General features: G+C 35.1%; 4 protein-coding genes and 1 long non-coding RNA gene across 7 annotated transcripts; 3 read left to right on the top strand and 2 right to left on the bottom strand.

Moving 5' to 3' along the window:
• Positions 1-5795: 5795 nt before the first annotated feature.
• LOC117907057 (protein PLANT CADMIUM RESISTANCE 2-like) lies at positions 5796-7125 on the bottom strand. The gene is made up of 4 exons (XM_034820453.1): positions 6785-7125; positions 6592-6663; positions 6267-6479; positions 5796-6153 (listed from the first exon to the last, which is right to left on the bottom strand). Exons 1-4 carry the CDS (start codon positions 7005-7007, stop codon positions 6056-6058), a joined length of 606 nt encoding a protein of 201 aa, XP_034676344.1. The 5' UTR covers positions 7008-7125; the 3' UTR covers positions 5796-6055.
• A 1216-nt stretch (positions 7126-8341) lies between these two features.
• LOC117912174 lies at positions 8342-11784 on the top strand. Of its 3 annotated transcripts, XR_004650985.1 has the most exons (3): positions 10987-11097; positions 11177-11352; positions 11455-11784. XR_004650985.1 is itself a non-coding variant. In XM_034826670.1 (2 exons), the coding sequence occupies exons 1-2, from the start codon at positions 8493-8495 to the stop codon at positions 11679-11681; spliced, it is 594 nt and encodes a 197-aa protein (XP_034682561.1). In that variant the 5' UTR covers positions 8342-8492; the 3' UTR covers positions 11682-11784. The 3 variants fall into 3 exon arrangements, 1 of the variants encoding a protein (XP_034682561.1); XM_034826670.1 differs by lacking the exons at positions 10987-11097; positions 11177-11352 and adding an exon at positions 8342-8859; XR_004650984.1 differs by having other exon boundaries at positions 10987-11352.
• Positions 11785-12774: 990 nt separating this feature from the next.
• Positions 12775-13774, top strand: LOC117921895 (protein PLANT CADMIUM RESISTANCE 3-like). Its single transcript, XM_034839843.1, has 4 exons — positions 12775-12988; positions 13092-13163; positions 13257-13469; positions 13567-13774. The coding sequence occupies exons 1-4, from the start codon at positions 12859-12861 to the stop codon at positions 13638-13640; spliced, it is 489 nt and encodes a 162-aa protein (XP_034695734.1). The 5' UTR covers positions 12775-12858; the 3' UTR covers positions 13641-13774.
• A 1072-nt stretch (positions 13775-14846) lies between these two features.
• Positions 14847-16064, bottom strand: LOC117917217 (protein PLANT CADMIUM RESISTANCE 2-like). Its single transcript, XM_034833456.1, has 4 exons — positions 15868-16064; positions 15718-15789; positions 15418-15630; positions 14847-15196 (listed from the first exon to the last, which is right to left on the bottom strand). Exons 1-4 carry the CDS (start codon positions 16046-16048, stop codon positions 15120-15122), a joined length of 543 nt encoding a protein of 180 aa, XP_034689347.1. The 5' UTR covers positions 16049-16064; the 3' UTR covers positions 14847-15119.
• On the top strand, positions 15124-16124 carry LOC117917380. Its single transcript, XR_004651687.1, has 3 exons — positions 15124-15292; positions 15376-15593; positions 15745-16124. It is a non-coding gene; the product is annotated as an uncharacterized LOC117917380 (long non-coding RNA).
• Positions 16125-23720: the final 7596 nt, after the last annotated feature.

Below are 23720 nucleotides of genomic sequence, written 5' to 3'. Positions count from 1 at the left end.
TCACGAGATACAACCACCGGGCATCGTACTCGCCGCCCCACCACGCACTTTACCAATTCTTTCCTTCAAACTCAGTAACTCTCATTTTTCCTTTTTCCTTCTTCATTTTTGGAAAATCCTAAGGTATGAATGTGGTATCTATGCAACTGTAACCTATGATACTGCATACCAAAATTTAGATTTTTGGAATTAATTTATCTAATTTTAAGAGGTTTTTTTTTTTTTTTTTGTGATATCTCAAATTAAATAAAAAAGAAAGTTCATGATATTATGTAAATATGAGTTTTTTTAAAAAAATTTTAAAGACGTGTTTTAAAATAAGTTCCTTTTAAGCTTAAACTGGTACACAATTCGAAACAAATTGTTACAAATAATTTTAGAGCCTCGTTATATTCATTAAGAAATATTTGTGATCTCTCATAGAAAAAAAATTCTTAACAATATATTCTCTCTATTTCATGATTTCTACATGGTCACTAAATTATCGAGATCAAATGAAATAAGTTATTATTGTATTTATTACTTGAAAATTTCAATGATGTGAAGGAGGTTAGCTCAAAATTTTGTACAATCCGAATTTGGGTTAGGCAAAATCCCATCTGGTGGCCCAAAACAAGAGAGAGAAAAGTGGTGGGCTGAAAAAGCAAAAGGCCGAATCAATGCCGAGGGCCCTAAACTAAACTTTAGGGCAAAGTGGCGACAATTACGGAGCAAAAGAGGGCGCTTGGGTCCACATTAACTGAAAGCCTTTGAAAGTTGGTCGGGCCCGCCTGCCCTTTAAAGGACGGCATCTCCACCTTCTAAGTTCTAACTTCTTTATTTTATTATCGACCATTCCTCTCCAGTTCAATTAAGATTATTATTTATGAAAGAATTTTCGTGCCCGTTTGACGACATTTGACTAGGTATTTTGAAGCTTTTTTATTTATTTTTTATTTTTTTAACTTAAAAACGTTTTTAAAAACAAATTTTAAAAAATATGATCGAATGACACATTTTTCTTTTATTTTTAAAATTTATAAAAATAATCTCTATTTATTATGTAAAAAATATTTTTTATTTCATTTTATTTTTAAAGAACAATATCATGTTAATTTTTTTAAAAAAAGTTTTTTTTTTAATTTAAAAAAAAAATTGTTATTAAATAACATGAAAAATATATGCTCTTCATTTTCATAAACATAATAATAATAATAATGGTAATTGAAATAAATTTTTATTTATTTATTTATTTATTTTTACTTTCCTTTTGAGACTCTTGGATCTTGACCTTCACTTTTTATATTTAAATCTTCTATTGTAATAATTTATACAAAATAAAGATCATGATTAAATGTTGAAATAAAAAGCATGCTAACTTATCATACATCTTCAAAAAATCAAAATAGAAATCATCATTATGAAGGGCTAATAAGTGGGCTGTTCCACATCATTTAACCTTTTTGCATAGCTTGCCTTCTCAAGCAAGGATAAAAACATCGTCAAATAATGTAATTTCATTGCATAGTTTGCCTTCTCAAACAAGGATAAATATTAGATTAAAAAAAATTGATAAAATAAAAACTAACAAAACTAATAAAAATATTAAAAAAAAACTTCAAAAATAATAAAATAAGTAATAATATATACAAAACTGTTGTTTTTTTTTTTTTTAAATGTATATAATAAAATTGATGGTACTCCGTAAAAATATATCGAGTTTGAAAACATATTTAAGATTAAAATGATAATTTATCTTGTTTTTTGAAAGCGGATTCTTAGATTGTTTTTGTTCATCCATTGAGGCTTACATTAGAGATTTGAGGTTTGTATTAGAAGTGGTTGTGCAGATTTAAGGCTAGGCTATTACGGTCCTGTGGGCATTTTAGAAACTGATCTATATAACTTGGTCCAAAGGCCTTTTTAAAAGGACTCAATGATGAAGTTTAGACCATCTGCCTTTTGGAAATTACTTTATGAAATTTAGGTTGGATATGGATCTTTTGGAAACGGTTCTATGGAGCTTAGACATTGACCTTTTCGAAATGGCTCCGTGGCATTTGGCCTTGGACTTTTTGGAAATTGCTTTATGAAATTTAGGCTATGGGCCGTTCAGAAACTAATGTATGGAGCTTATCCTAGAGGCCTTCTACAAATTTCTTCATGTTGTTATTGGGTCATTGAAAGCTTGCATTTTGCAAAGAATATCGTAGATTATAAACATATATTCATCCATACGTTATTTCTTGGGTTTCTCATAGATATCCCCCAATGCAGGATATGCATTTAGTACCTATTTGTTTTTTCAACTTAAATGCCAAAGAAATTTACATTCAAATTTTAGCCCCTACTTTTTAATTTTGGTTTTTCACTTATCATTTATTTTTCTCTAAATAAAAAATATAAAATATCTAGCTTTTCTCTTAGATGCAAAAAATAAAAAAAAAGCTTAAAAATTCTCAACCTCACACCCTACCCTTTGTTGGTTGCTACAATTCATTATTATTGCCCTTCTTCTTGTTGTTGTTCCCATTTTATTTTTTATTTTTATTCTTGAACACAAATCCAATATTTTTTATCCATTTTTTCTCTTTATCTAGGATTTTTCAAGTTAGATTTTTCAATTTTTTTTCACTCTATATATATAAAAAATCAATTTTAGACCAATCAATATTTTTTATTAAAATATCTATCCGATATGTTCATAAAATCAAAGTATTGATATATCCGTGATTACCGATATTTTTATCCTTAATTGCATTTAATTTGTCTCTTAAAATGCCTATGGACTCATAACATATGAAAAAAAAAAAAAAATTGGCAAAAAAAAAACTTTATATGTTTGCATTTACTATTTTTTAAAATGTCCAAAAAATCTTGAAGGTTTTTTATTTTATTAAAATATAAAATTTTAAATATATATATATATTAAAAAAATATACATCCAAAAGTACTGGTAGAAATACAACAAATTTTACCACATAGATGCTAGATTAACATCACATGAGTACCACTAGATTTTGAAAAACCCTACCCCATTTTTTTGAAAAACCCTCCTTTCATTGCACCCTCTCCTTTGGTCTATATAGAAAGAGGAACCAATTCACGTCCATTTCAACACTCTTTCGTTGTCCTACCAAAATTTTTTTACCATCGTTGACGGTCAACAAAGTAAACTTCCTAAATTTTTGAAAAAAATTACTTTTTAATTTTTTTCTCATCTTTTTCTAAATTAAGATGATGTTTATTTTTTTACTTAATTCTAAATAGAACCTTAATGCTTAATAATGTCAAATATTAGGTTGTTTGTTTTTATAGTATTTTATTTATATTAAGTATTAAAAAGTAAAGAAAAATTAATATATTATGTGGAAAAACAAACAACCTAAATTTTGAAAACAAATTACTTTATACAAAAAACCAAAAAAATAAACATCCTCTAAGTCTTTATCTTTCTCTAAAAATTTTCAAATCTTGGGTTTTAAGTATGATTTGAACTTCGCCATTGCATCAGTAAGATGAACATTGATTGTCTATAGAAGTCATAACGTGCGATGATATCTGCATCCTTCTAAATCAATTGATCAAATCATAGGGTTTGCCCCCGACTCTCATAGTCAAACCCTCTTCAATGCTCCTCTTCAAACTTTAGAACGGTGGAGACAATTGGCATTTTGATCTCCCATATCACCTCTTCTCCCTTGATTTTGAAATTCATTATCATCATCTCATTAGAGTTTTCCAATGTTTGATTTTTTTTTTTAACTTCAACCAATAAAAGAGTAAAACAATCTTTGCACTCATAGATTCTATACTATTACCTAAAGGAATAAGGCTTTTAAAAATGGAGATGTATCTTTGAAATTGTCTCTTTCTCCATGCTACGGAAAGTTTGAAAAACCATATGTTTTTGAAGAACATAAGGATATCGATTTTTGGATGCCATGATAAGTATATGAAATGGTCCTAAATGGAAAAATGGCTTCAATTTGGATGTTGATGACATGTAAATTTATAGGAAGAATGAAGTTGCTTCACGTCTCTATTTGATCAATGCTGTGAAGTCAAAACATGTGTCCCAGTTGGCATTCCATTGTTTTTGGGAAAAAGTAGTTCAGATATAGAAGGAACTGACGTTCCACAATTATTTTTAACTCTATAATGGGCCAATGGTTATGAGCTCATTGAAGAGACGAGGCCCACTTAGATCTGGCTCCTGGTTGTTCATATTGTTCTTTTGGGATTGGGTTCGGTCTGGCATCATATCCAACTTCAACCTAAACTCATACCCATTCAATTCAAAATCTAACCCAAAATATTTAATTCAAGCATAATCTAATTTAAGTTTTTTGAGATCGGGATGCTGTTTGTTTTTCTACTTTTCATGACTTATTATAAATTTTTTATTAAATAGAAAAAATAATATATTGATTTTTTTTTACTTTTTAATAAGAAATAAAATACTATAAAAACAAACAACCTAATATTTAACACTATTAAATATTAATGTTCTATTTAAAATTAAGTAACAAAACAAACACCACCTTAGTCTATTTTTGAACCGAATAAACTATGCAAATTAAGCAGATTAGATTCAAATAATTCAATATTTAATTCAATCTTTTTTTATTTATTAATTTTTTAAATTTAAAAAGAAAAAAACCTTTAAAATTTATATGATATTTTCAACAGTAAGTAGATGAAATTCTAACATGTGTTAGCACCGATTTTAGAAAATGTTTTAAAATTTTTTAACACTCAAATAATAAAAATTTCAAGCAGACAGTTTATAAGTTAATCATAATAAATACTAAAAGAAACAACTTTAATATTGTAGACAAAATGTTATGAGTTAGACACATATCCAAACCCATGACCTGCAAAAATTCAGATCAAGTTTGGGTTAAAAATTGCATTAAGTGTGGCGCATTTGTTAAATTAGTTCTTCAAGTCTGTGAAAAAATAGAGGGTATGTTGAGTTTTTGGAAAGAACCAATATAAAAAATGATAAAAAAATAATTTTCTTATTTTTAGTTTCATTAAAAATCACTAAAAAAAATATATAAAAAAAATTAAACATAATAAAATTTAATTAAAATTTTGTATGTTTTTAAATTATTTAATTTTTACATAGAATTATTATTATTATTTTGATGTTTTTACTTTTTATTTTATTTCCTTCATAATTTTTCTCAAAATCCTTTAGGATCGATCATCTAATTCATTTTGATTTGACTCTTCGCTTGAGCGTTTAAGTTGAATTTAGATAATTTTAACTGGCTATAATTGCAGTGAAATTTCGATTTGATGATGTGGTTTGGACCATGGAGAGATATTTGGGGCTTTGATGGCCTGAAGAATATATCATTAATCTTTTACATTTTTTTAATTTAAAGTAAAAAGAAAAAAAAAATCTGTTTTGCAATGTTTTGGAAATTTTTCAAAAAATTTATACCAACAAGTTCTATTTTCCTAATCTGAATAGACAAGATTGTAAGATTCACTTTCTTTAATAATTTTATAGTTATCTAATAGCATTAGTGGAGTCGTGGGGCTACCCAATTCCCAAAAGTACAGGCCCACGACAGAAAGAAAAAAAAAAAAAAAAAAAAAAACCTAACAATCAATCTAAAGCCCCCACATCAGAATTAGAAGTACAAATCTATGGCCAGAAAATTAATATTAAATTAACGTGCTGTGAAATTCTGGATATAAAGCTATTGATAAGATGATCAACTGCAAGATCAAAACAAAAATGGAGGGAGGAGGGAGGGAGAGAGAGAGAGGGAAAAAGGAGAACGAATTAAAAGCATATAGAGAAAAAAAAGTTAAAAAAGTGGCACCTGGGCCTTCCATTAATTTTTGTGCTAAGAAATTCACAATAATAATGCACTCCGTCTCTACTCGACGCCAGTCTGCAATCTGCATCACTGCAACTCATCTAAATATCAAGCCATTTAATAGCTTAACTACCCACAATGCACAATTCTAAGATATTATTGTTGTCCAATATCTCATATGACCTTAGCTCAATTTCAAACATAAGTAGATACATGAATCATGACATGGAGATACACTAGCGGCTCATGCCTTCTTCCATTGTCGGAGCCGTCTGGGACGACATGGAGCTCATCTCCACTCCACGATTCTGTCTCTCCACATTCCCATGCCATCCTAGAAAAGTATACCGAAATCCCACCATTAGTGATGAAAGAAGATAGATGTATGAATTAATTAAGACAAGTATAGTTGCAGAAGTGGAGGGAGAAGTTAGAGGCTGTAGATACCGATAGTCATGTCGAATCCACGGTTCTTGAGCTCACGGTACTCTTGACAGAGGGAGCAGTACTCGCAGCAGCAATGAACGAGGCAATCACCACAAGGGCTTGGCTTCAACAGGTATTGCTGCCTCATTTTAGCGCGGTAGAAGCAGGAGTAGCAGCACGCACACCCAGTCACGCATGCAATTAGCGTATACAGCGCTCCATTTACACCACATGCTGCAGCACATTTAATCCATACTCAAATCTCATGATACCCAAATACTGCTTTTCCTAATGGAAATAATGAATAAATTTTCTTAATTGCGTCGCAAATATTCACTACACTTACCGGATGATCCTTTATCAACGATCTCAGCAATTTGCCCAAAAGTAATGCAGGGACACCAGCATGTTATGCAGCCTGCAACAATCAAACACAGAAGATGAATGAATTTTCAACTATTAAAACCTGCGATCTGTTTGGCGCGTGTTTTAGACGCGCCAACACCCATCCATGGAGAAAAAAAGGGGCAAGAACCTACAATTCCGGGGATCGGAGAAGCAGTCGCAGAGGCCGGAGGACCAAGGGACCCGAGGAGCCTTGACCTTGGGCTGAAGTGGAGCTTGGGAGGGTTTCTCGGAGAAGGATGGCTCTGGGGAGCTCACCGGAATACCGGTAGCTGTCCCGGCTCCATTGAAGGATGGAGGAGCTGGCTCCGGCGGAGGAGTGGTCATGAACCTCCGGTAATCATCTGAGGAGTACATGGTGGATTGGAAGAATTATGGAGTAGTGACGCCTCTGCTTGTAAGGGGAGATGGAAAAGGAAATCAAGAGAGTAGTGAGGACCGAGGATTGAAGAAGAGACAAGTCTACGGGCCTCACACAGTGTGGTGGATTAGATATATAAGCGCGGTATGGTATGTGGCGTAGAATTTGAGTCAAGTCAAGCTGTACATGAACTTGCAAGGAAGCCACAATCAAATAATAATGTATCAAACCACGACTTGGTCATGCGTCAGCCGGCCCGTCTCTACAGCATTTCCACGTTAACGTGTTTTCCGCTTTCCGATTACCAAGCCCCTTTCCAAACACCCCCCACATTTTTTTTTTCAAAAAAATTAATTAATTTTTATTTATATTAAAAAAATATATCCAATCTACTCAAATTAAAAATAAAAAAATAAAAAAAATCGATGTTGACACCATCCCAATTCAACACGTTTGGAAGGATTAAAACTTTTGATACATGAACGGGTTGTATGAGTACACTGGTCCACATATAGATAAGGTTTTTGAATATTATTTTAAAGTTCTAAAATGTGTGGATATTTGAAAATTTCTCTATTTAAATATTCTAATTGGACTTCCACTTTTATCATCACCATCATTTTTTATTGAATGAATACTTAGTAAATATTAATGGTTTTTTTATTTTTATTTTTATATTTAGCTATAAATAAAACAAAAAGGATAATTTTGTCGTTCATTCTCTGGAAACAAACCAGATATGATGATGAACAAAGGCCGTGGACTAGTCAACCGTACTAATTTGCCACTGAATACAAGGAGCGCCCAAAAGGACCAAGGGGAAGGACTCACGTCATGTCACAATGTGGAAAATAACAGCTGTGGGGCCATCTCCAATATAATCCATAAATAATAACAACGGATGTTTAAATGAAGCCAAGACGTGGAATAATCCGTCGCAATCTGTCAAAGTGCCCTCTGTAATGGTTTCTTCCAGGATGATTGGTGAATGAATTAGTTTAGCAAGCATACTTAGAAGCAGTTATGTCACGGCGGAAGTATTAGGTGAGACTATTCAATGACATGTGATGTTTGGCCAAGAATGATTTTTTGAAGAAAGATACACCTTAGAGAAGTTATTATTCTACGTGGAATTTAGAAAAAATTCCCTTGATGCATCCAACCTCCCACCATCAGTCCCATGATTTTGAAGATCAATACAATATTATTATTGTTATAATTTTAAAAATTTTAAAACGTGAGATGATATAACTTTGACGAAAGGTGAGCCCATTCCACAAAGTTATGGGTGTAGGGCATAAGGTCAATGCAATTGACCAGCCACAGTTTCATGTAGGGTTGGTAAAACGATACAAATTAAAGAGGAAATTTCATAGGATGGCAGGACCAGAATAAGGACACTTTCAATAATTTGAAACGGAGTCAGTAAAAAAACAGTAATAATCATCAGTTGCAGGAGGATTACCTACACGGTTTGCTCGATGCTCGCAATTTGCAGCAGCAATGGACAGGGCAATAGCGACAAGAACTCCCGTTCAAGTTTCAAAATGCATTTGCTGCCTCGAGTTAAATCGGTGGGAGCAGGTGTAGATTCTAGGACAAGAAATCAGAATTCTCCCGCTTGGTTCCAGAAAAATGCGCGAAATTGTGATGAAAAGGAGCCACCCGAAGTGTTTACCAAGGGCGATGAATTGCTTTCATCGCCCAAAATCTTGTTTCACATTCAATCCCCGCATCTGCAAACCCTACCTTTTTATATCGTCGCCCCTTCCTCTTCAATAGAAGAGTGCCTCGTTTTTCGCCGCACCTACACTGAGATTTTTTGGGCTTTGACCTTTTCAATTTCAGGCAAGTTTTCTCTTCATCATCTCCATAGTCCCGATTCAAGATTAGGGTTTGAGTTTGGGGGGTTTTTTTTTCTTTCTAGATCTAGGTTCGTTATTTTTCATCTCATTAGTTTTCGATTCATGCTATGTGTTTTTATCTGAATAATCTGTTTCTTGAAGATATCGATTTCGTTGTTGTGTGACGTTCTTGTTTATTGATCTATAATTGATTTTCATTGTTATTCTTATCCCTGGTTGGGTTTTAGCCATCTAACACTGGGTGTTTCAGAAGTTTGTGGGTCCAAAGCAGCATCTACCTCAAATTGATCGTTTAAGCTTATCATCATGAGAAGGTTTCTGGTAATCATGGGGCAGAAAAAACTTTTATGTTAGAATAATGGCAGATCTATGTACAGTGAATTTAAAATGAAAATAGGTGAGCATGAAAAGATTAGTTTGTACTATGGCCAATTGTAGCATCACTTCTATAGGGATATCCGAGATCCTTATGAGTTTGACAGAAGTTTGATCACCACAAAATGCAACTGGGGGCTGGGAATATACTCAAAAAGGCAAATATCACAGAGTAGTAGGGGATGGAAATTACCATATGGGAAATACAAAAAGTGGAGTAGAGATCTTGAATTGATTTAAAAGTTGCACTGACTTTAAAACTTGACATTGTCTCTGGCCAGAGGCAGATAATGAACACGTATTAGCGTATAATACAAGCTCTAAAGCTCTGAGACTCTTGAGACTAAATATAAGCTTCTATTTAGGATCATAAAGTAACATAGTAATTTAAAAATTTTAGAAGGCACTGTGTAGAAAAAGCTTATATGTTGAACTGAAAATCATAACAGAACTTCCAAGATAACATAGAATAGTAGGTGCATAGAGTCTTAAGGATGTGTAATTTCAGAAGATGGAACTAAAGCGAAAGGGACAAGGGGGCACATGGACCTGACAACACCTTCAAGCATCTTTATGGCTTTTCTCAGGGAGGGTCTTAAAGAAGGCCCCTCTTGAATGCACCAAATTGCCACAATCACTAGCCTTTTATTTTATCCATGGGTTTGAGGTATATTGTGAATTGGGCTAAACATTTTCTTTTGTACTCTTATATTTTTCTTTTGGTTTTCCTTTTTATTTATCATATCATAAATATATCATGCAAGGTTCTTTTGTGCATTTCAACACTATGAGCTTCCATCATCTGTTTGAGACAACTGAAAGTTGTAATGTGTTTGATTGGGTCATTTTGGTTTTCTTGTTTGGGCATGATTGTTCTGATGATCATGGCTTTTATCCAAGTCATGACCTGTGGCCAAATATAGACAGGAAGTTGGCTGTTCCCTTTAACAAATCGCAGGGAATAGGTCCAGTTTCAAAATTTTTAGTAGAATATCATCATTTGATGTATTAGTGTCCATTTCCCTCAACAAATAGAGATGGAAAAGGTTAATAAGCATTTTTTTTGGTCACTAAGAAGCATCAAAACCTAAATGTTGATGCAAGTTCTAATATGATGATGCCATATGGATATGTGTTGTCAAACAAATGTAGTAAATCAGAACTAATTTCATTATTGTTAGATATATTATCTTGGAAAGTACAACTAGACCTTGTTTGCTCTTAGGCAAAAACAGATTAATTCTTTTCACATTTAAGCTGATGCAGGATAGGATGAAGCAAAATTACAATTTAATAGAGTGCTTTCATTTTTTAATTTCATGTTTACTTTTTTCATCATACCAAATGAAAATCTCATAGAATTTAAAAATAGATCAATCTCATCATCAGACCAAATAATTCTAGCTGACCCTTCAGTTGATGTAAACCAACAAAAAGCACAGAATTTCTCTGACTAGTCACTTAACAGAAGTTTCGTGTGAATATTTTCTTGTTGGTGATGTTAGATCACTCAACTGAATACCAACAAATTGGTCAATTGGATACTTATCAAAACAACCCCACAACCCTACTTTTCCCATCCATGTCAAATACTGGCATGAGAACTCATGTACTTTGCAATTTTATTATGGAACTTACTTTATTCTTCTGTACTTTATATTTTGCTTCAAATTAATGTATATATTTTCTGTTTAAGGCTGTTATTAATTGGTGATCATGTGTTGCATCATACAGAGTTTAGCGATGGACAAGAGTTGGATGAATCTTAGAGATAGGTTGTGTGAGGAATATGTAAATGGTATAAGGACATTTATTCAGGTTGCAAAAAACCATGTGAATAAGGATGGTAAGAGCCGATGTCCATGTCGAGACTGTCAGAATGCATTTTGGAAATCAATAAATGATATTGAAATCCACCTTTATAGGTTTGGAATAGCAACAACATATCAGAGGTGGATTTTTCATGGAGAAAAAGTATATCAATTACTATAAACAAGTAGACTTGAATAGTGGTATTGACTAGGTGGATAGTCTTGATGATGATGATGACAACAACGATGACAACAACGATGATCTTGTTGATACATCTCAATCCCGAGATGTAAGAAGATTTTACTTACAATAATGAAATATTGTGTTAATTTTCTTAATTACATAAAATGATGACTTTATTTACTGATATAAATGATATTATATCTCACAGGTGCCTATGGGAAACATTCAAGAGGGGAGCAAAACAGGAGGGAGGAAGTCCTCTCACTGAATTGGAAATCACACAGAATGTTCCGATACATATCGTTGGCTAGTATAAAAAACGCCACTACTGGTGACTCATCTCTCCGCTGCAACATTTTTAGACATGATGCAAAATTTCATGGTGCAATAGCCACTAATGGCCCTTTGAATTGTCATTCCATTTATTTTGAGTAACTTACATAGCAAAGAAGAACTTTGCTAGCTTGGCTATGTGGTAACTATTTACACAGTTTGTCTCCTTTCGGGTTTGATGGAAGCACATGAAGAAGTCTGCTTGGAAAAGTCTTTCATGATCTTTGCTTTCTCTAGAGCCCAATTTTATCATCCACAAATTTTTCTTAAATGAAATAAATCCTGATTTTGATTGATTTATGAAATTGTAGAAAAAACAAAACTATTCTATTAGTATGAATTTGAGATTTAAGGCATCTTCTAAAACACGTCGACTTTTTCAAGATCTATAGAATTTTTAAACAAAATCTTAAATTCTTTAATTAGAAAACTTTTAAAGTCTTGGAATCTTCACATTTTCTTCTTTTATTTTTAATTTTTTTAATATATAAAAAAATTCACTTCTTGGTGAAAATTTTCAGAAAAGTTTAAGATACTGATCATAATGATTTGAATGTTACGCATGCAGATATTGAGCCACAGGAGCAATTATCTTGCAGTTTAACGGGTCTGTAGGGCTATTAAAACTTGAATAATTAAGCCAATGGTACGAACTCAGCACTATTACAAATTTCCTTTCACAGTGTTTTTTTTTTAAAAAAATACTTTTAACTTAAAAATTATATTTGAAAAAGGATAAAATGTTTAACAAAATTTAGTAAATGTTTTTAAAACTTTTTAAAAATTATTTATAGTATTTTTTGAAAGATGATTCATTTTAAAACATTAAAATAAAAAAAAAACAAAACTTGTAATTAGGGGTGGATCCTGATGTTTCCAGGTCAACCAACAACTTACAGGATTTGGTGGCTCACATTTTAGTTCCCATGGCTTTTATTTTCATTGATGTTGATCAAATTATCTTCCTGTCAATTGCTGAGTCCCAAGTGGCACGTAGAGTAACCCACGGGGCACGCCCAATTATCAGCGATTTACGTCTGACTCCCATGCAAAAATTATTGTACATCCCCTCATATGCAAGAGTACATAGAGGGGAAGGGGACAAGAAACCGTTGAAGGGATCAAAAGAAGAAGAAATTAAAACAAAAGCTGACGAGGGCCCAACTCTTTGGCGGTGCCACTGCCATCACCACAAGCTCCTTTCGACACATACATATATACTCCAAACCACCGAGTGATACCCGTGCCATCACCACCTCATCCTTTCAGCAAACTCGCCATGGCTATAGATACTCCTGCGAACCCCACCCATGAATCCCAAGTTGGAAATTCCCCTCGTCAAGTTCAACCTGGAGCTAAGGTCCCCTGGTCCACCGGCCTCTGTGACTGCTTCTCCGATGTTCCAAATTGTAGGTCCAATCAACACGTACATGCTGCTCTAGAGATCGATACAATTGAAATATGAAATCCCAACTCCAACTTCCTTTTTAATGTTTGTTGCTTTAATTTCAGGTTGCATGACATGTTGGTGTCCCTGCGTTACTTTCGGACGGATCGCTGAGATTGTTGACAGCGGATCCTCGAGTAATTACATTTAATTTTCAGAAAGAAGATAATTAATGATTTTCTAACATGCATGTGTGGTGGTGAGTCTGATGACTGGTGAATTTATTGCAGCTTGTGCTTCAAATGGAGCGCTTTACACACTAATAAATTTTATTTCGGGTTGTGCGTGGTTGCGCTCATGCGTCAACCGCTCCAAAATGAGGAAACAATACAAGCTCGAGGGGAATGCTTGTAAAGATTGCCTCGCTCATTTCTGTTGCGAGACCTGCGCCTTGTGCCAGGAGTACCGCGAGCTCAAGAACCGCGGATTTGATATGACACTGGGTAATCCAACTCTTTCTCAATTAACTGTGTGTTTTTGTTTCTTGGGTGAATGATTGCTGGTGGTTTTCACTGATATTTATTACTGTGAATTGTTTAGGATGGGATGGAAATATGCAGAAACAGTGCCCAGCAACTACGGTTCCGGCGGTGGAAGGAGGCATGTACCGCTAGGCTGCAAGTGCTTATTTGCCTACGTTTTTCAAGTCCTAACTACGTCTATTCTACTTGTTTGTTTGTGATCATTTAGTTATGTTTGCAATTTATACTGAATTTATATTCCATTAGTTTCTAATTGTGTTTGATAACTTCCATTAAAGTGCTGGTAGAGACGAGGATGTTCCATCTAATTTTAGGACACACCAGAGATGAATTTCCCCACCACTCAGTTGTTGTCCTAAAGTTTGTTGTCACTATATGTGCACTCAGTGCTGTCGGGATAAGGGATCATGGGACCTTGGGTAGGTTAGTGTATGGAAAAGAAGGCATTGGCAACTCACCAGCTGGAAACGATCGTATGTGAACGATAGTGTGCCAGCACATGACAGAGTACAAGGGAGAGGAGTAGCGGAATAATTAGTAATTAATATTTGAGGCCATTCAACATGGGTGAGTAGGCCAGGGCGGTAGTGGGTAATGGGTATGTTTGAGGCCGGAGACAAACCAAAGGCTACAAAAAATAGAAATAAGGCTATTTTCTTAACTTCTATATTAAACATATTTTTTAAATTATAATTTTTTTTAAAACAAAATTAGTCAAATAAACATATATAAAAACTTTTATTAAGATTAAAAAAGAGTTTAAGTGAATCCAAATAAGGTTATATCATTGAAAATATATCACATGATTAGAGGGAGATTTAGCATCATTTGTGCTGTGTATAATGGATAGAAAATTGCTTAGAATATTTTACTTGGTGTGACGTTTTAATGGAGAAGTGTGTTCGAGCTCAGTCAAGAACCCTATATTTGAATATAGTCAATTAATATTAACTTTCTTGGGATGGCTTTGTTGATCTCAACTTTGAAACGGCATCTTACCAATTCAAAATTCATTAAACTAGCTCAAATCAAAAGAGAAACGATTATAATGGAAATGGATCATGTGAATGGGTAAAGGATGCAGGCTAATATGTCACTGTTTATTTTGCTAATTTATTCAGATGAATAGAATTCATTTTAGTTGTGGAAAGGACTTCAAACTGGTCCAGTCTCCACCCAATCTCTGGAGAATTAAATTCAGGCTAACATGATCTGGAAGTTCATCCTCAGCCCAATCCAATTTTTAATGGGAGACAAAAACCATGGCCTCAATGTAGAGATAACACATTGGGCTTAAATTGATCTACTGGTTCTCTACCATTGGGCTTAAATTAATCATACGGTAAGCATGACTAAGAGGAATTTTCATAACTGAAATTAATACAATGGTAATTAACATTCACTATTACAAGCATTTATAACACGATTAGAAACAGATTGCTAGAAATGGATTGGTTACAGGGTGATAATATTAATTCGGTGGTGAAATCATTTTAGCACATTGCGGCCAACCATTCTGGATACGGGATAAGTGATCGACACGCTGCCACGAACACACATCATAGCATAATATTGTCTGGTCCAAAAACATATACAAGCAGATCGTCCACACTAGCGCTGCATTCCTCTCTCCACCACGGGAGCCATCGCCACTCCACGATTCTGTCTCTCCATATTTCCGTCCCATCCTAAACAATTTCAAATACAGTAAGATCAGCCAAAACCCCGCTATGATTTTCTTAAGTTAACTGCGTTTCCCAATTACTTGACCAATTAATATATTGGTGAGTTGTTCCAAATTTAATTTTTTTTGGTCTATTAATGTATAATTATTATTCATGTAAAAGATATGATACAAGTATTGCAGCCATCTATGGACGTGGGAGAAAAAGAGAGAGAGGTGCAGTACCGAGGGACATGTCGAAACCACGGTGAGTGAGCTCGCGGTACTCCTGACACAAAGAACATGTCTCGCAACAGAAATGAACAAGACAGTCTCCACAAGGGCTCTCTTTCAACATCAACTGCTTCCTCAATTTGGTGCGGTACGAGCAGGAGAAGAGACAGGCGCAGGTCGTGAAATATGTAAGTGCTGCGTAAATGGCGCCGCTTGCAAAACAACCTGAAATCAAATCACCACCAAACATCTTAAAAATAATCTGGCAATATATGTATATATCTTCGTGTCTAGCTAATAATAAATACTTACTCACTGTTCCTTTATCAACGATCTCAGCAATCTGCCCAAAAGTAATGCATGGACACCAGCACGTGATACAACCTGCAACACAAGTGATGAACATTTATAATAAGTTGAAGAGCTTTCATCGGAGACAACAGGGTCTTGAGAAGCACATACAGTTTGTGACGTCCGAGAAGCAATCACAAAGGCCGGTGGACCAAGGGACCTCAGTTCCAGGTTGAAGACCACCGGTGGAGCTAATCGGAATACCCGTGGCCATCGCGGGTTGACTGGAGGTATAAGGAGGCGCTGAGGGCGGAGGTGAAGCCGAGAATTTCTGGTAATCGTTTTGGTACATGATTCAGTAATAGAATTATGGAGTGATTTGAAACGATAATTCAGAAAGATTGAAAGAGGAGTTTTCTGCTGATAAAGATAAGATGCATATATATATATATATATATATATATTTATTCTCGTCAAGTCACATGGCTGTAGGAGCTGAACCATTCCACCCGATTTCTGGTCACCAGCCTCCACCTTAGAAATATTGAGTTAACGCGTTGCGTGGTGCAGTGGCTATGGTGGATGCTGGTGACCAGGAATATGTTCTTAAGATATAATTTAGAATGCCTTTTCACACCGTGATTTTAGACTACGTCTCTATTTTTTTATTATTTTAATGATAAGATTTTCAGGTTATAATTTTTTTTAATATTTGAATGATAAATTTTTTAAATATTAAAAATATTGAATGCATTCCCTAAAATTACTATTAAACAATTTCTTAATATATAGACACGGTGTGAGATAAAATCAAAATGATCTCCTCAAATGAACTAGGGAAATAACATGTGCAAAATTCAAAGTATTGGAAAAAACCTTGCAACTTTTGCAAGAAGGATGCAGTCTCCTTTCCCAATTAATAACTAAGTCCATTTTTTTGTACCGTGACTTTTGCATTTAAGAAAATTTTATCAAAAAGAAAAACAAATTCATACATATTTGATTTATCATTAAAAAAATATAGAGAAATATCAAACATAATTAAATTTAGTTAGAAAATTTTTCATTTTGAAGTTATTTAATCTTTATATAAAATATGAATAAATAAATAAAATAAATTTGTCAAAGCTTAATTATACATCACCTCCGAAAATCCATCATCGGTAAGATGGGTATGCCCCAGTGTAATCCATCACCCCGACTCCATCCATCATGTTTTAAGAAATAATCTCTAACCAATCTCGAGTATTACTCATGAGTGAGTTGTCATACACAATGTGTGAAGTCATGGTCTCAAGGTGGTCTTAAGACATGGGATGTAATGTAGGCTAAGGTAATAGGATGAAAGAAACGAAAGGAAATTAGACTCAAAGATCCTAATGATATAATCCCCATACCCCTCATGCATGAGATGCAATGCGTAGAAAAAAACCTCATGAGTCACGGACCTAAGGGTTCCCACACGAAAAAATGATAATAAATGAATGACATATCCAATAAGCAAGAATAAAGTGTGGGTATTGAACCCAAGTCAAACATCAAGTAGGATGAGAAAAGAAAAGAATTAGATGAGGTAGAGCAAAATGGAGTAATAGAACAAAAATAGAAGAAAACAAAAAGATAGGAAAGTAAGTGATGGTCAACTTGCATCAAAGCATGGAGATAAGTCACATAAAAATGGATGTAATGACGAATAAGGCAAAGATCCAGAAATCTTAAAGAAAGGTCGCTCATCTCTCTCACAAAAATCGAATGGGCGACTCATACTCTTACCCAAAATATATACTAAGATAGAATCTCATATATATATATATATATATATATATATATATATAAGTTCCCATATGAACTCTCTCTAACACACAAACTCAATGAAGCAAATTAGCACATTCATACATGTGCTCAATGGAGAATGATACAATGAAGAATGCGCCATCTTTTATCTCTTAGGTTTTTTTTTTTTTGCTCATTCTCTAATCAATAATGAATGAATTCCCATGAAAATACATACCCAAATGATCAAACCCTCTCCACATACGGATGTAACATGAATCCTCACTAACAAGACAACCTTTCAAATTGAGATCTCTGAACCACTGCCCATGGGGTGAACGGGGGAAAGAATGTGACAATCCTCCATGTAATGACATGTAAAAAACCACCACTCAAGGTGAAACAAGGATAATGTCGAGTAAGCAATGATGAGAGAAAAGACAGAACGAATATCAGAAGTGGTGATATGTGATGCCGGAAAAATTGATGAGATGATGTCAGAGTGGAAAATATCATATGAAGAGTGAGGGATGAGGCCTGAATATGTATGTCAGGTCTAGAACTCATGACGTATCTAATCAAAGCATGCAAGCACTATAGGGTCCCTAACCCGATGTAATAGGTAAATGAGGTGATGAAAGAAAAGGTTATGGTGCTCGTGTGAGACTCAAAGGGCTAGCAATAGATAACTCTATATGCAAGGATGATAAAGTAAATAGGGTAAATGAGCTCATGAAATAATGGTCACTCATCCTTTAACCACAACCACAGGCATCACACCCTCAAGATCTCACATGGTCAATACTAAAGACTGACATTTATCAAACACAACCATGTCAACTCCTCTGAAATTGTGTGAAAGCTCCAACTGATGCTTTGTGATAATCACCAAAGCCCTCTGACAATCACCTCACTCTATCATCATAAGTCACTCACCATTGTCTCATAAATCACCATCTCTAGTCATCCTGACTTTCTGAAGTCATGTGCAAAGGCTTAGATCTGAATGCTCCATGATAACCCCTCTGCCTCAACAATATCATCAAGCAGTCAAACCACTCTCTCATCATGATCCATCTATCTCATGCAAAGCTCACCTCAAGTCTAACCACCTCGGACTCTACTTGGTCAGATCAAAGAAAACGATGGAATGAATAGGCAATGATACTGTAGTATGCTAAGGCAAACAAAGGTAGGAAAGTCGTATAATGGTACCAAGGGGTAGTGTCATGTCAGGCTCAAAATGGGTAGGTCAAGTTTACAGAGTCAGGACATGGATATGGATATGGTATTGCTTTGATAAGAAGGTGAAATGGGTCATAGTCTCGAATTCTCTAGGTCGATCTTCTGATCCTAGGTTAATAGACTCAATATCCTCCATGATAGGTTAAGCCAAAGTGATCATGATGTATAAGTGAAAAGATGTCTCATATCGAAAGCATAACACACATTAACACAAGATATGTAAAGCATACTCACGAGAAAGAGAATGACACATACTCAGAATAAAAATATAATATCACCAAATGAACCAATGAGTACATCATGTGTGAAGCGATAAAGGACTACAAATGATTGAACTCTTAACATGCACTATAAACAACAACTCTAAACTAAAACTGGACTCAACAAAACAAAAATAACTATGATAAACTAAAAACTAGACTTGATAAAATGGAAATGACTTTGATGACGACCATAATCAAAATGAAAAACGCTCTGAGCTGAATTGCTGCAAAGTGATGTACCTATGTTGACTGAACCAAGTCCTCAACCCGGAATATCCCAAAATACCATATGACCATCAGTATCATCAACATCCAAATCAATCTACTGAAGACTAGGAGGAGGGGGAATTGCACGTGTAGAATGTGTAGGCAGGAAATTGGTGGTCTCACTTGGCCTAGACAAGTTGACTAATCTTGAATCAATCAAGTCCTGTATCGCATGATGGAGTGCCGCACAACGCTCAGTTTCATGCCCCTGAATTGATGATATGAGTAATGCTCATGTAAGCGGAAATGAGGAGGAATAGGATGTGGCAAGGGGAGTGGCACCAAATGAACAATCAAATCAGTGTCTCTGAGCTTCTCAAAAGTTTTAGTCAAAGTCATGCCCAATGGAGTGAACTGCCTCGCAGGCCTCTATGCATATGGTCTAGGTGGCGGGAGAGTAGTGACTCTCGGATGTGGCGGTCTTGGTTGCATGCTAGTCTGAGTAATGTAAGACTGTTGAACATAAACCGACTGATACTGATATTATGGATGAGAAAAATGAGCTTTTACTGTAAGAAGCCTGTAAGGTGAGTGATGTGTGGGTCTCTGATGCTGATAGCTAATAGTGTCAACCTTTCCAGACCTACTAGATGATCCAACCAGCTTATTCCCCTTACTGTCAGGGGAATGTGCAGTATCCATCCATAATCCTCGAGCGATGACCTCTTCAACACTGAAAGCTACATAAACTAGACTTCTAAGATCCTAAAATGCAATGCCCACAAGGTGTCTAGCAAACCTCAGCTGTAGGTTTCGAAGAACCATGTCAATCTGATCCTGCTCTTTAGGTTGGTCTATCATACTAGCCACCTTTGCCCTCCAATGACTGACAAAGGAAGAAATAGATTCGTCTGGCCTTTGTCTAGTAGCCTCCAACTCTCGTCTAGATACATCAATGTCGACATTAAAAGCGAACTGAGTCAAGAACTCATGAGCCACATCCTCCCATGTGCGAAGTCTCAAAAGCTCAATTGAGGCAAACCATATCTGAGCTACCCCACTAAGTGACATGGAGAAGAGAACCACTAACTGTGCATTATCTATCCCGTGTGCTCTCATGACTATGTTGTATAGTCTCAAGTGGATCTTGGGACAACCAATCCCACTATAGCGCTCAATGTCTGGCATGCAAAACTTGATAGGCAAGTTAGCCACCGGTATGCCATCCCTATCATCCCAAGTCAAACCTCCATTCTGCAACCTGATATGTCTCATCCTAGACTCAAGCCTCTCAACCCTGGCCTCCTACTCGACCAATCTAGTATCATCAATAGTAGTAATAATGAGAGGTGGTACTATGACAATAGGTGGTGGAATGGTCTCATAATGATCTACCAGATGGAATGGAATACCAAGTGAAGCCCTAGGTGGAAGAGCCTGTGCTGTTTGAGATGCATGAGGAACTGTCTCATCAGTGACCATGCTAACTAGATGAGGATCATGGTGAGAACTCTCTATTTGATCCAAGCATTTACTGATTCCTACCATGAACTCTTGAATAGAAGCAAGTATAGAAGCTAACTCGTCTGACATCTCAACTAAACTATCTAAACTCTGATGTGAATCTGCTCTAATCAATCGACCTCCATCTCTCCTCCAAGAAAGTGACTTCAGACTCAACCAACTCTTAAACCGACTCCCTACATTGCAAACAAAATAGATGAAGGACACAAGATAAGAACCTAAAAGATAACCATATAACATGCAAACACAAGGTCCTGAGGTGGCAATCCGAAATCTGGATGTATGATGAGAACTCTGGAGTCATAAAGGTGTCCACTGTGAGATGACTACAAATGTGACTAGAGAATTCATATCAATAATCCAAGATGAAAGAGGTGTGAGAAACATACTATCACGAGATCGATATTCCATCTATAACCACATATCCTTGACTCAACTTTCAACTCAAGCTCCATTAAAAAGAAAAAAATGATAAGGTGATCGAGGCGAATCTCTCAAAAGAATGTGAATGTGAAAACATCCATTTCACCTTTTTGTAATGAAAATGTGAGCATAGAGTTGAAAATTGAATCCATGATCAAATAAAGAATAAGGTACTAGGCCTGTGATAGGTGTATAGTGTAAAAACATGATCATGATCAATGAACATATCCCAAAGCATCCAGCAAGTGACAACAAAATGAAAGGATGTGCTAAGCCAAGAAAAAAAGACGAAAGCCCTAGGGAGAAAACATGTTAAACTCATCAAACGGGAGAAAGAATCTAATGCAACGAAGCAAGAAGTGATCCAACCGATACTCAAACTCGTACTGATCTTTGAGCACTTTGAACTGGAAACCAAAAGAGAAAACATTGGATCTAGGTAGTGACTAAGGCGGCTTTGAAGGCTCTCAGATGCACCCATGTGTAAAGAAGGGATCTTAATAAAAGGATCTAAGCTCATCCTACGAGGTTAAGATGGCTCTAAAAAGAGAAAGATAGGCTTTCAAGGGTCTCTAGCAGAAACGATCATACCCTTCAACAGTACGCAACCCTCTACATGCCTCCAAAGAGACGGGGTGCTTCCATACAAGGTGGTCATCACCTCCACACATGCACTACCTCGCATGCCAGGAGGGCTCCTATGGTGAAGGCTCTCCTAAGGGCTGACGTATCTCATAACTTTGGTCACTCATCGACAATTTAAGGTGCACAGTGAGTGGTATGGGTGCATTAGAAAATTCTATAAAACTAAAAAGAAAACACATCGGCCACACAAATATCATGAAACCTAGCTCTGGGCTATACAAATCTTCAAAGGTCGTACTCCAATTAGCATCAATGTGTTAGCCACATCCAAAATGCTCCCAAACATAGATATAGCCCATCGCTAGACCCTACTCCTAATCACTAGCTTGGTCAAAGAATAAATAAAGTAACAAGTCTCATATCAAATATGAGATCAAGGAAAACAAAGTCAACCGAGACTATGGACTTAAAGAAAATGGGATAGGTGTTTGTCCCACATAGACAAACAACTCATGCAATCACATTGAAGGAGAGAAGTCATGCAAAACACATGTATATCATCCAAATCTACACATAAGCTAAACAAGAAATATAATAATCGAGATGAATATCTAGCAATGATAAATGGCATGCTAAGAAGTGATCAAGATAGTATATAGTAGAAATAATCAAGATATCAAAATAGAAAAGATAAGCAACACCGAGAATATACAAGTCAAGGTGAACAGAGTAATCATACAACAAAGAGTGTCAATATGTGAGGATGAGCGAAATGATCAATCAATATAATCAACATGTCAATGCCTCAAATGGATACAATAGCCAAGCATGCATTAAGGATAATGATATCAAAAGTTCTCAATGTGTAATCAACAATCAAGCAAACAAAAACACAAAGAGAGGTGGGTACCCACTGATCGACCAATCAAACGCCATATTTGCCTCAACTTATTTTTCAAGCTTGACTCTCTAGTGATCCCCAGTGGAGTTGCCATTTTGTGGACCTCGTATTTCAATGCATGCAATTCCACTCGAATGGAGTGACACACTTTTTATTTTGAAAAATGACTTTTTGAAAAGTTTTTGGAGTCGCCACTTATTTTTATTTTATTTTTAAAGGGAAAAACAAAAAAAACAAAAAAAAAAACCTTAAATGTGACTCCTAAAGGGAAAACGAGTTTATAAAAAACCGAGTCTGAGTCCGAGGGTTGAGTTACCAATTGGAAAGGTACGGTGATAGATCGTAGCACCCCTATAAGCCCTAAGAATTAGGTCTCTACTAATTAAGTTAAAGGAAATGTGGTAATTGATTGATTGAATATGGATACCAAAAGAATATCAATTTAGAAATAATCAAATGAACAAGAAAGGTAAGGTGTGTACCTGAGTAGTGAGCTGATTGCTTCATGGAAAACAAAGGTTAGTAAACGAATACAAAATAATCACATGTGTTATAAAACAAAGCAAGTCAATCAAGCATAGTAATGAATCAACGAATAAGAAAATCTCATATGTTGGACCTCACTAAAGCCCGATTTATTTTAGTATAAATTAATTTAATAAATTTTATTATTTGGAATTATAGAATTTTATTCATGCTTATTTAAAAAAAAACATGAAAATGGAAAAATTATTAAAAATCAAAGAAGTTTGTAAAAAAAATTCTTGCCGAAGATCAGAATGGCAGCAAAATTTATTAAAATTGGATTTTTGGTAACGAGTTGGAATTTCTCAAGAATATTAAAAAAAGTTAAGGAATGGAGATTATTTGAAAGTTGGACTTTTGGACACCAATTTTTGAAAGCAAGAATGAAGAAATAAATAAATGAGAACACGTGCCCTTTTGGAATGATTCATAGAGGGCCAGATTCTAAAAATTGACTTAAAAAAAAAAAAAAAAAAAACAAGCATGGAGAGATTGAAAGAAAGACAAAATAAAGCGGAATGAGGAGCCATGCGTGCATGCAGAAGTGGGAAAGATATAAAGGAGCTGGTGGGACCATT

This window comes from Vitis riparia, chromosome 1, assembly GCF_004353265.1.
Source record: "Vitis riparia cultivar Riparia Gloire de Montpellier isolate 1030 chromosome 1, EGFV_Vit.rip_1.0, whole genome shotgun sequence".
Lineage (NCBI taxonomy): Eukaryota > Viridiplantae > Streptophyta > Magnoliopsida > Vitales > Vitaceae > Vitis > Vitis riparia.
Note: the sequence above shows the minus strand (reverse complement) of the source record. Positions and strands in the feature narration are given on the sequence as shown.

Coding starts and splice junctions, on each gene's coding strand:
- LOC117907057 (XM_034820453.1), bottom strand. CDS start 7,007: ATGTACTCCTCAGATGATTACCGGAGGTTCATGACCACTCCTCCGCCG. Junction 6,480..6,591: donor CGTTGATAAAGGATCATCCG/GTAAGTGTAGTG, acceptor AATGTGCTGCAG/CATGTGGTGTAAATGGAGCG. Junction 6,154..6,266: donor TGGATTCGACATGACTATCG/GTATCTACAGCC, acceptor ATACTTTTCTAG/GATGGCATGGGAATGTGGAG.
- LOC117912174 (XM_034826670.1), top strand. CDS start 8,493: ATGCTCGCAATTTGCAGCAGCAATGGACAGGGCAATAGCGACAAGAAC. Junction 8,860..11,454: donor TTTGACCTTTTCAATTTCAG/GCAAGTTTTCTC, acceptor TATATCTCACAG/GTGCCTATGGGAAACATTCA.
- LOC117921895 (XM_034839843.1), top strand. CDS start 12,859: ATGGCTATAGATACTCCTGCGAACCCCACCCATGAATCCCAAGTTGGA. Junction 13,164..13,256: donor TGTTGACAGCGGATCCTCGA/GTAATTACATTT, acceptor AATTTATTGCAG/CTTGTGCTTCAAATGGAGCG. Junction 13,470..13,566: donor CGGATTTGATATGACACTGG/GTAATCCAACTC, acceptor TGAATTGTTTAG/GATGGGATGGAAATATGCAG.
- LOC117917217 (XM_034833456.1), bottom strand. CDS start 16,048: ATGTACCAAAACGATTACCAGAAATTCTCGGCTTCACCTCCGCCCTCA. Junction 15,631..15,717: donor CGTTGATAAAGGAACAGTGA/GTAAGTATTTAT, acceptor ATTTGATTTCAG/GTTGTTTTGCAAGCGGCGCC. Junction 15,197..15,417: donor TGGTTTCGACATGTCCCTCG/GTACTGCACCTC, acceptor GAAATTGTTTAG/GATGGGACGGAAATATGGAG.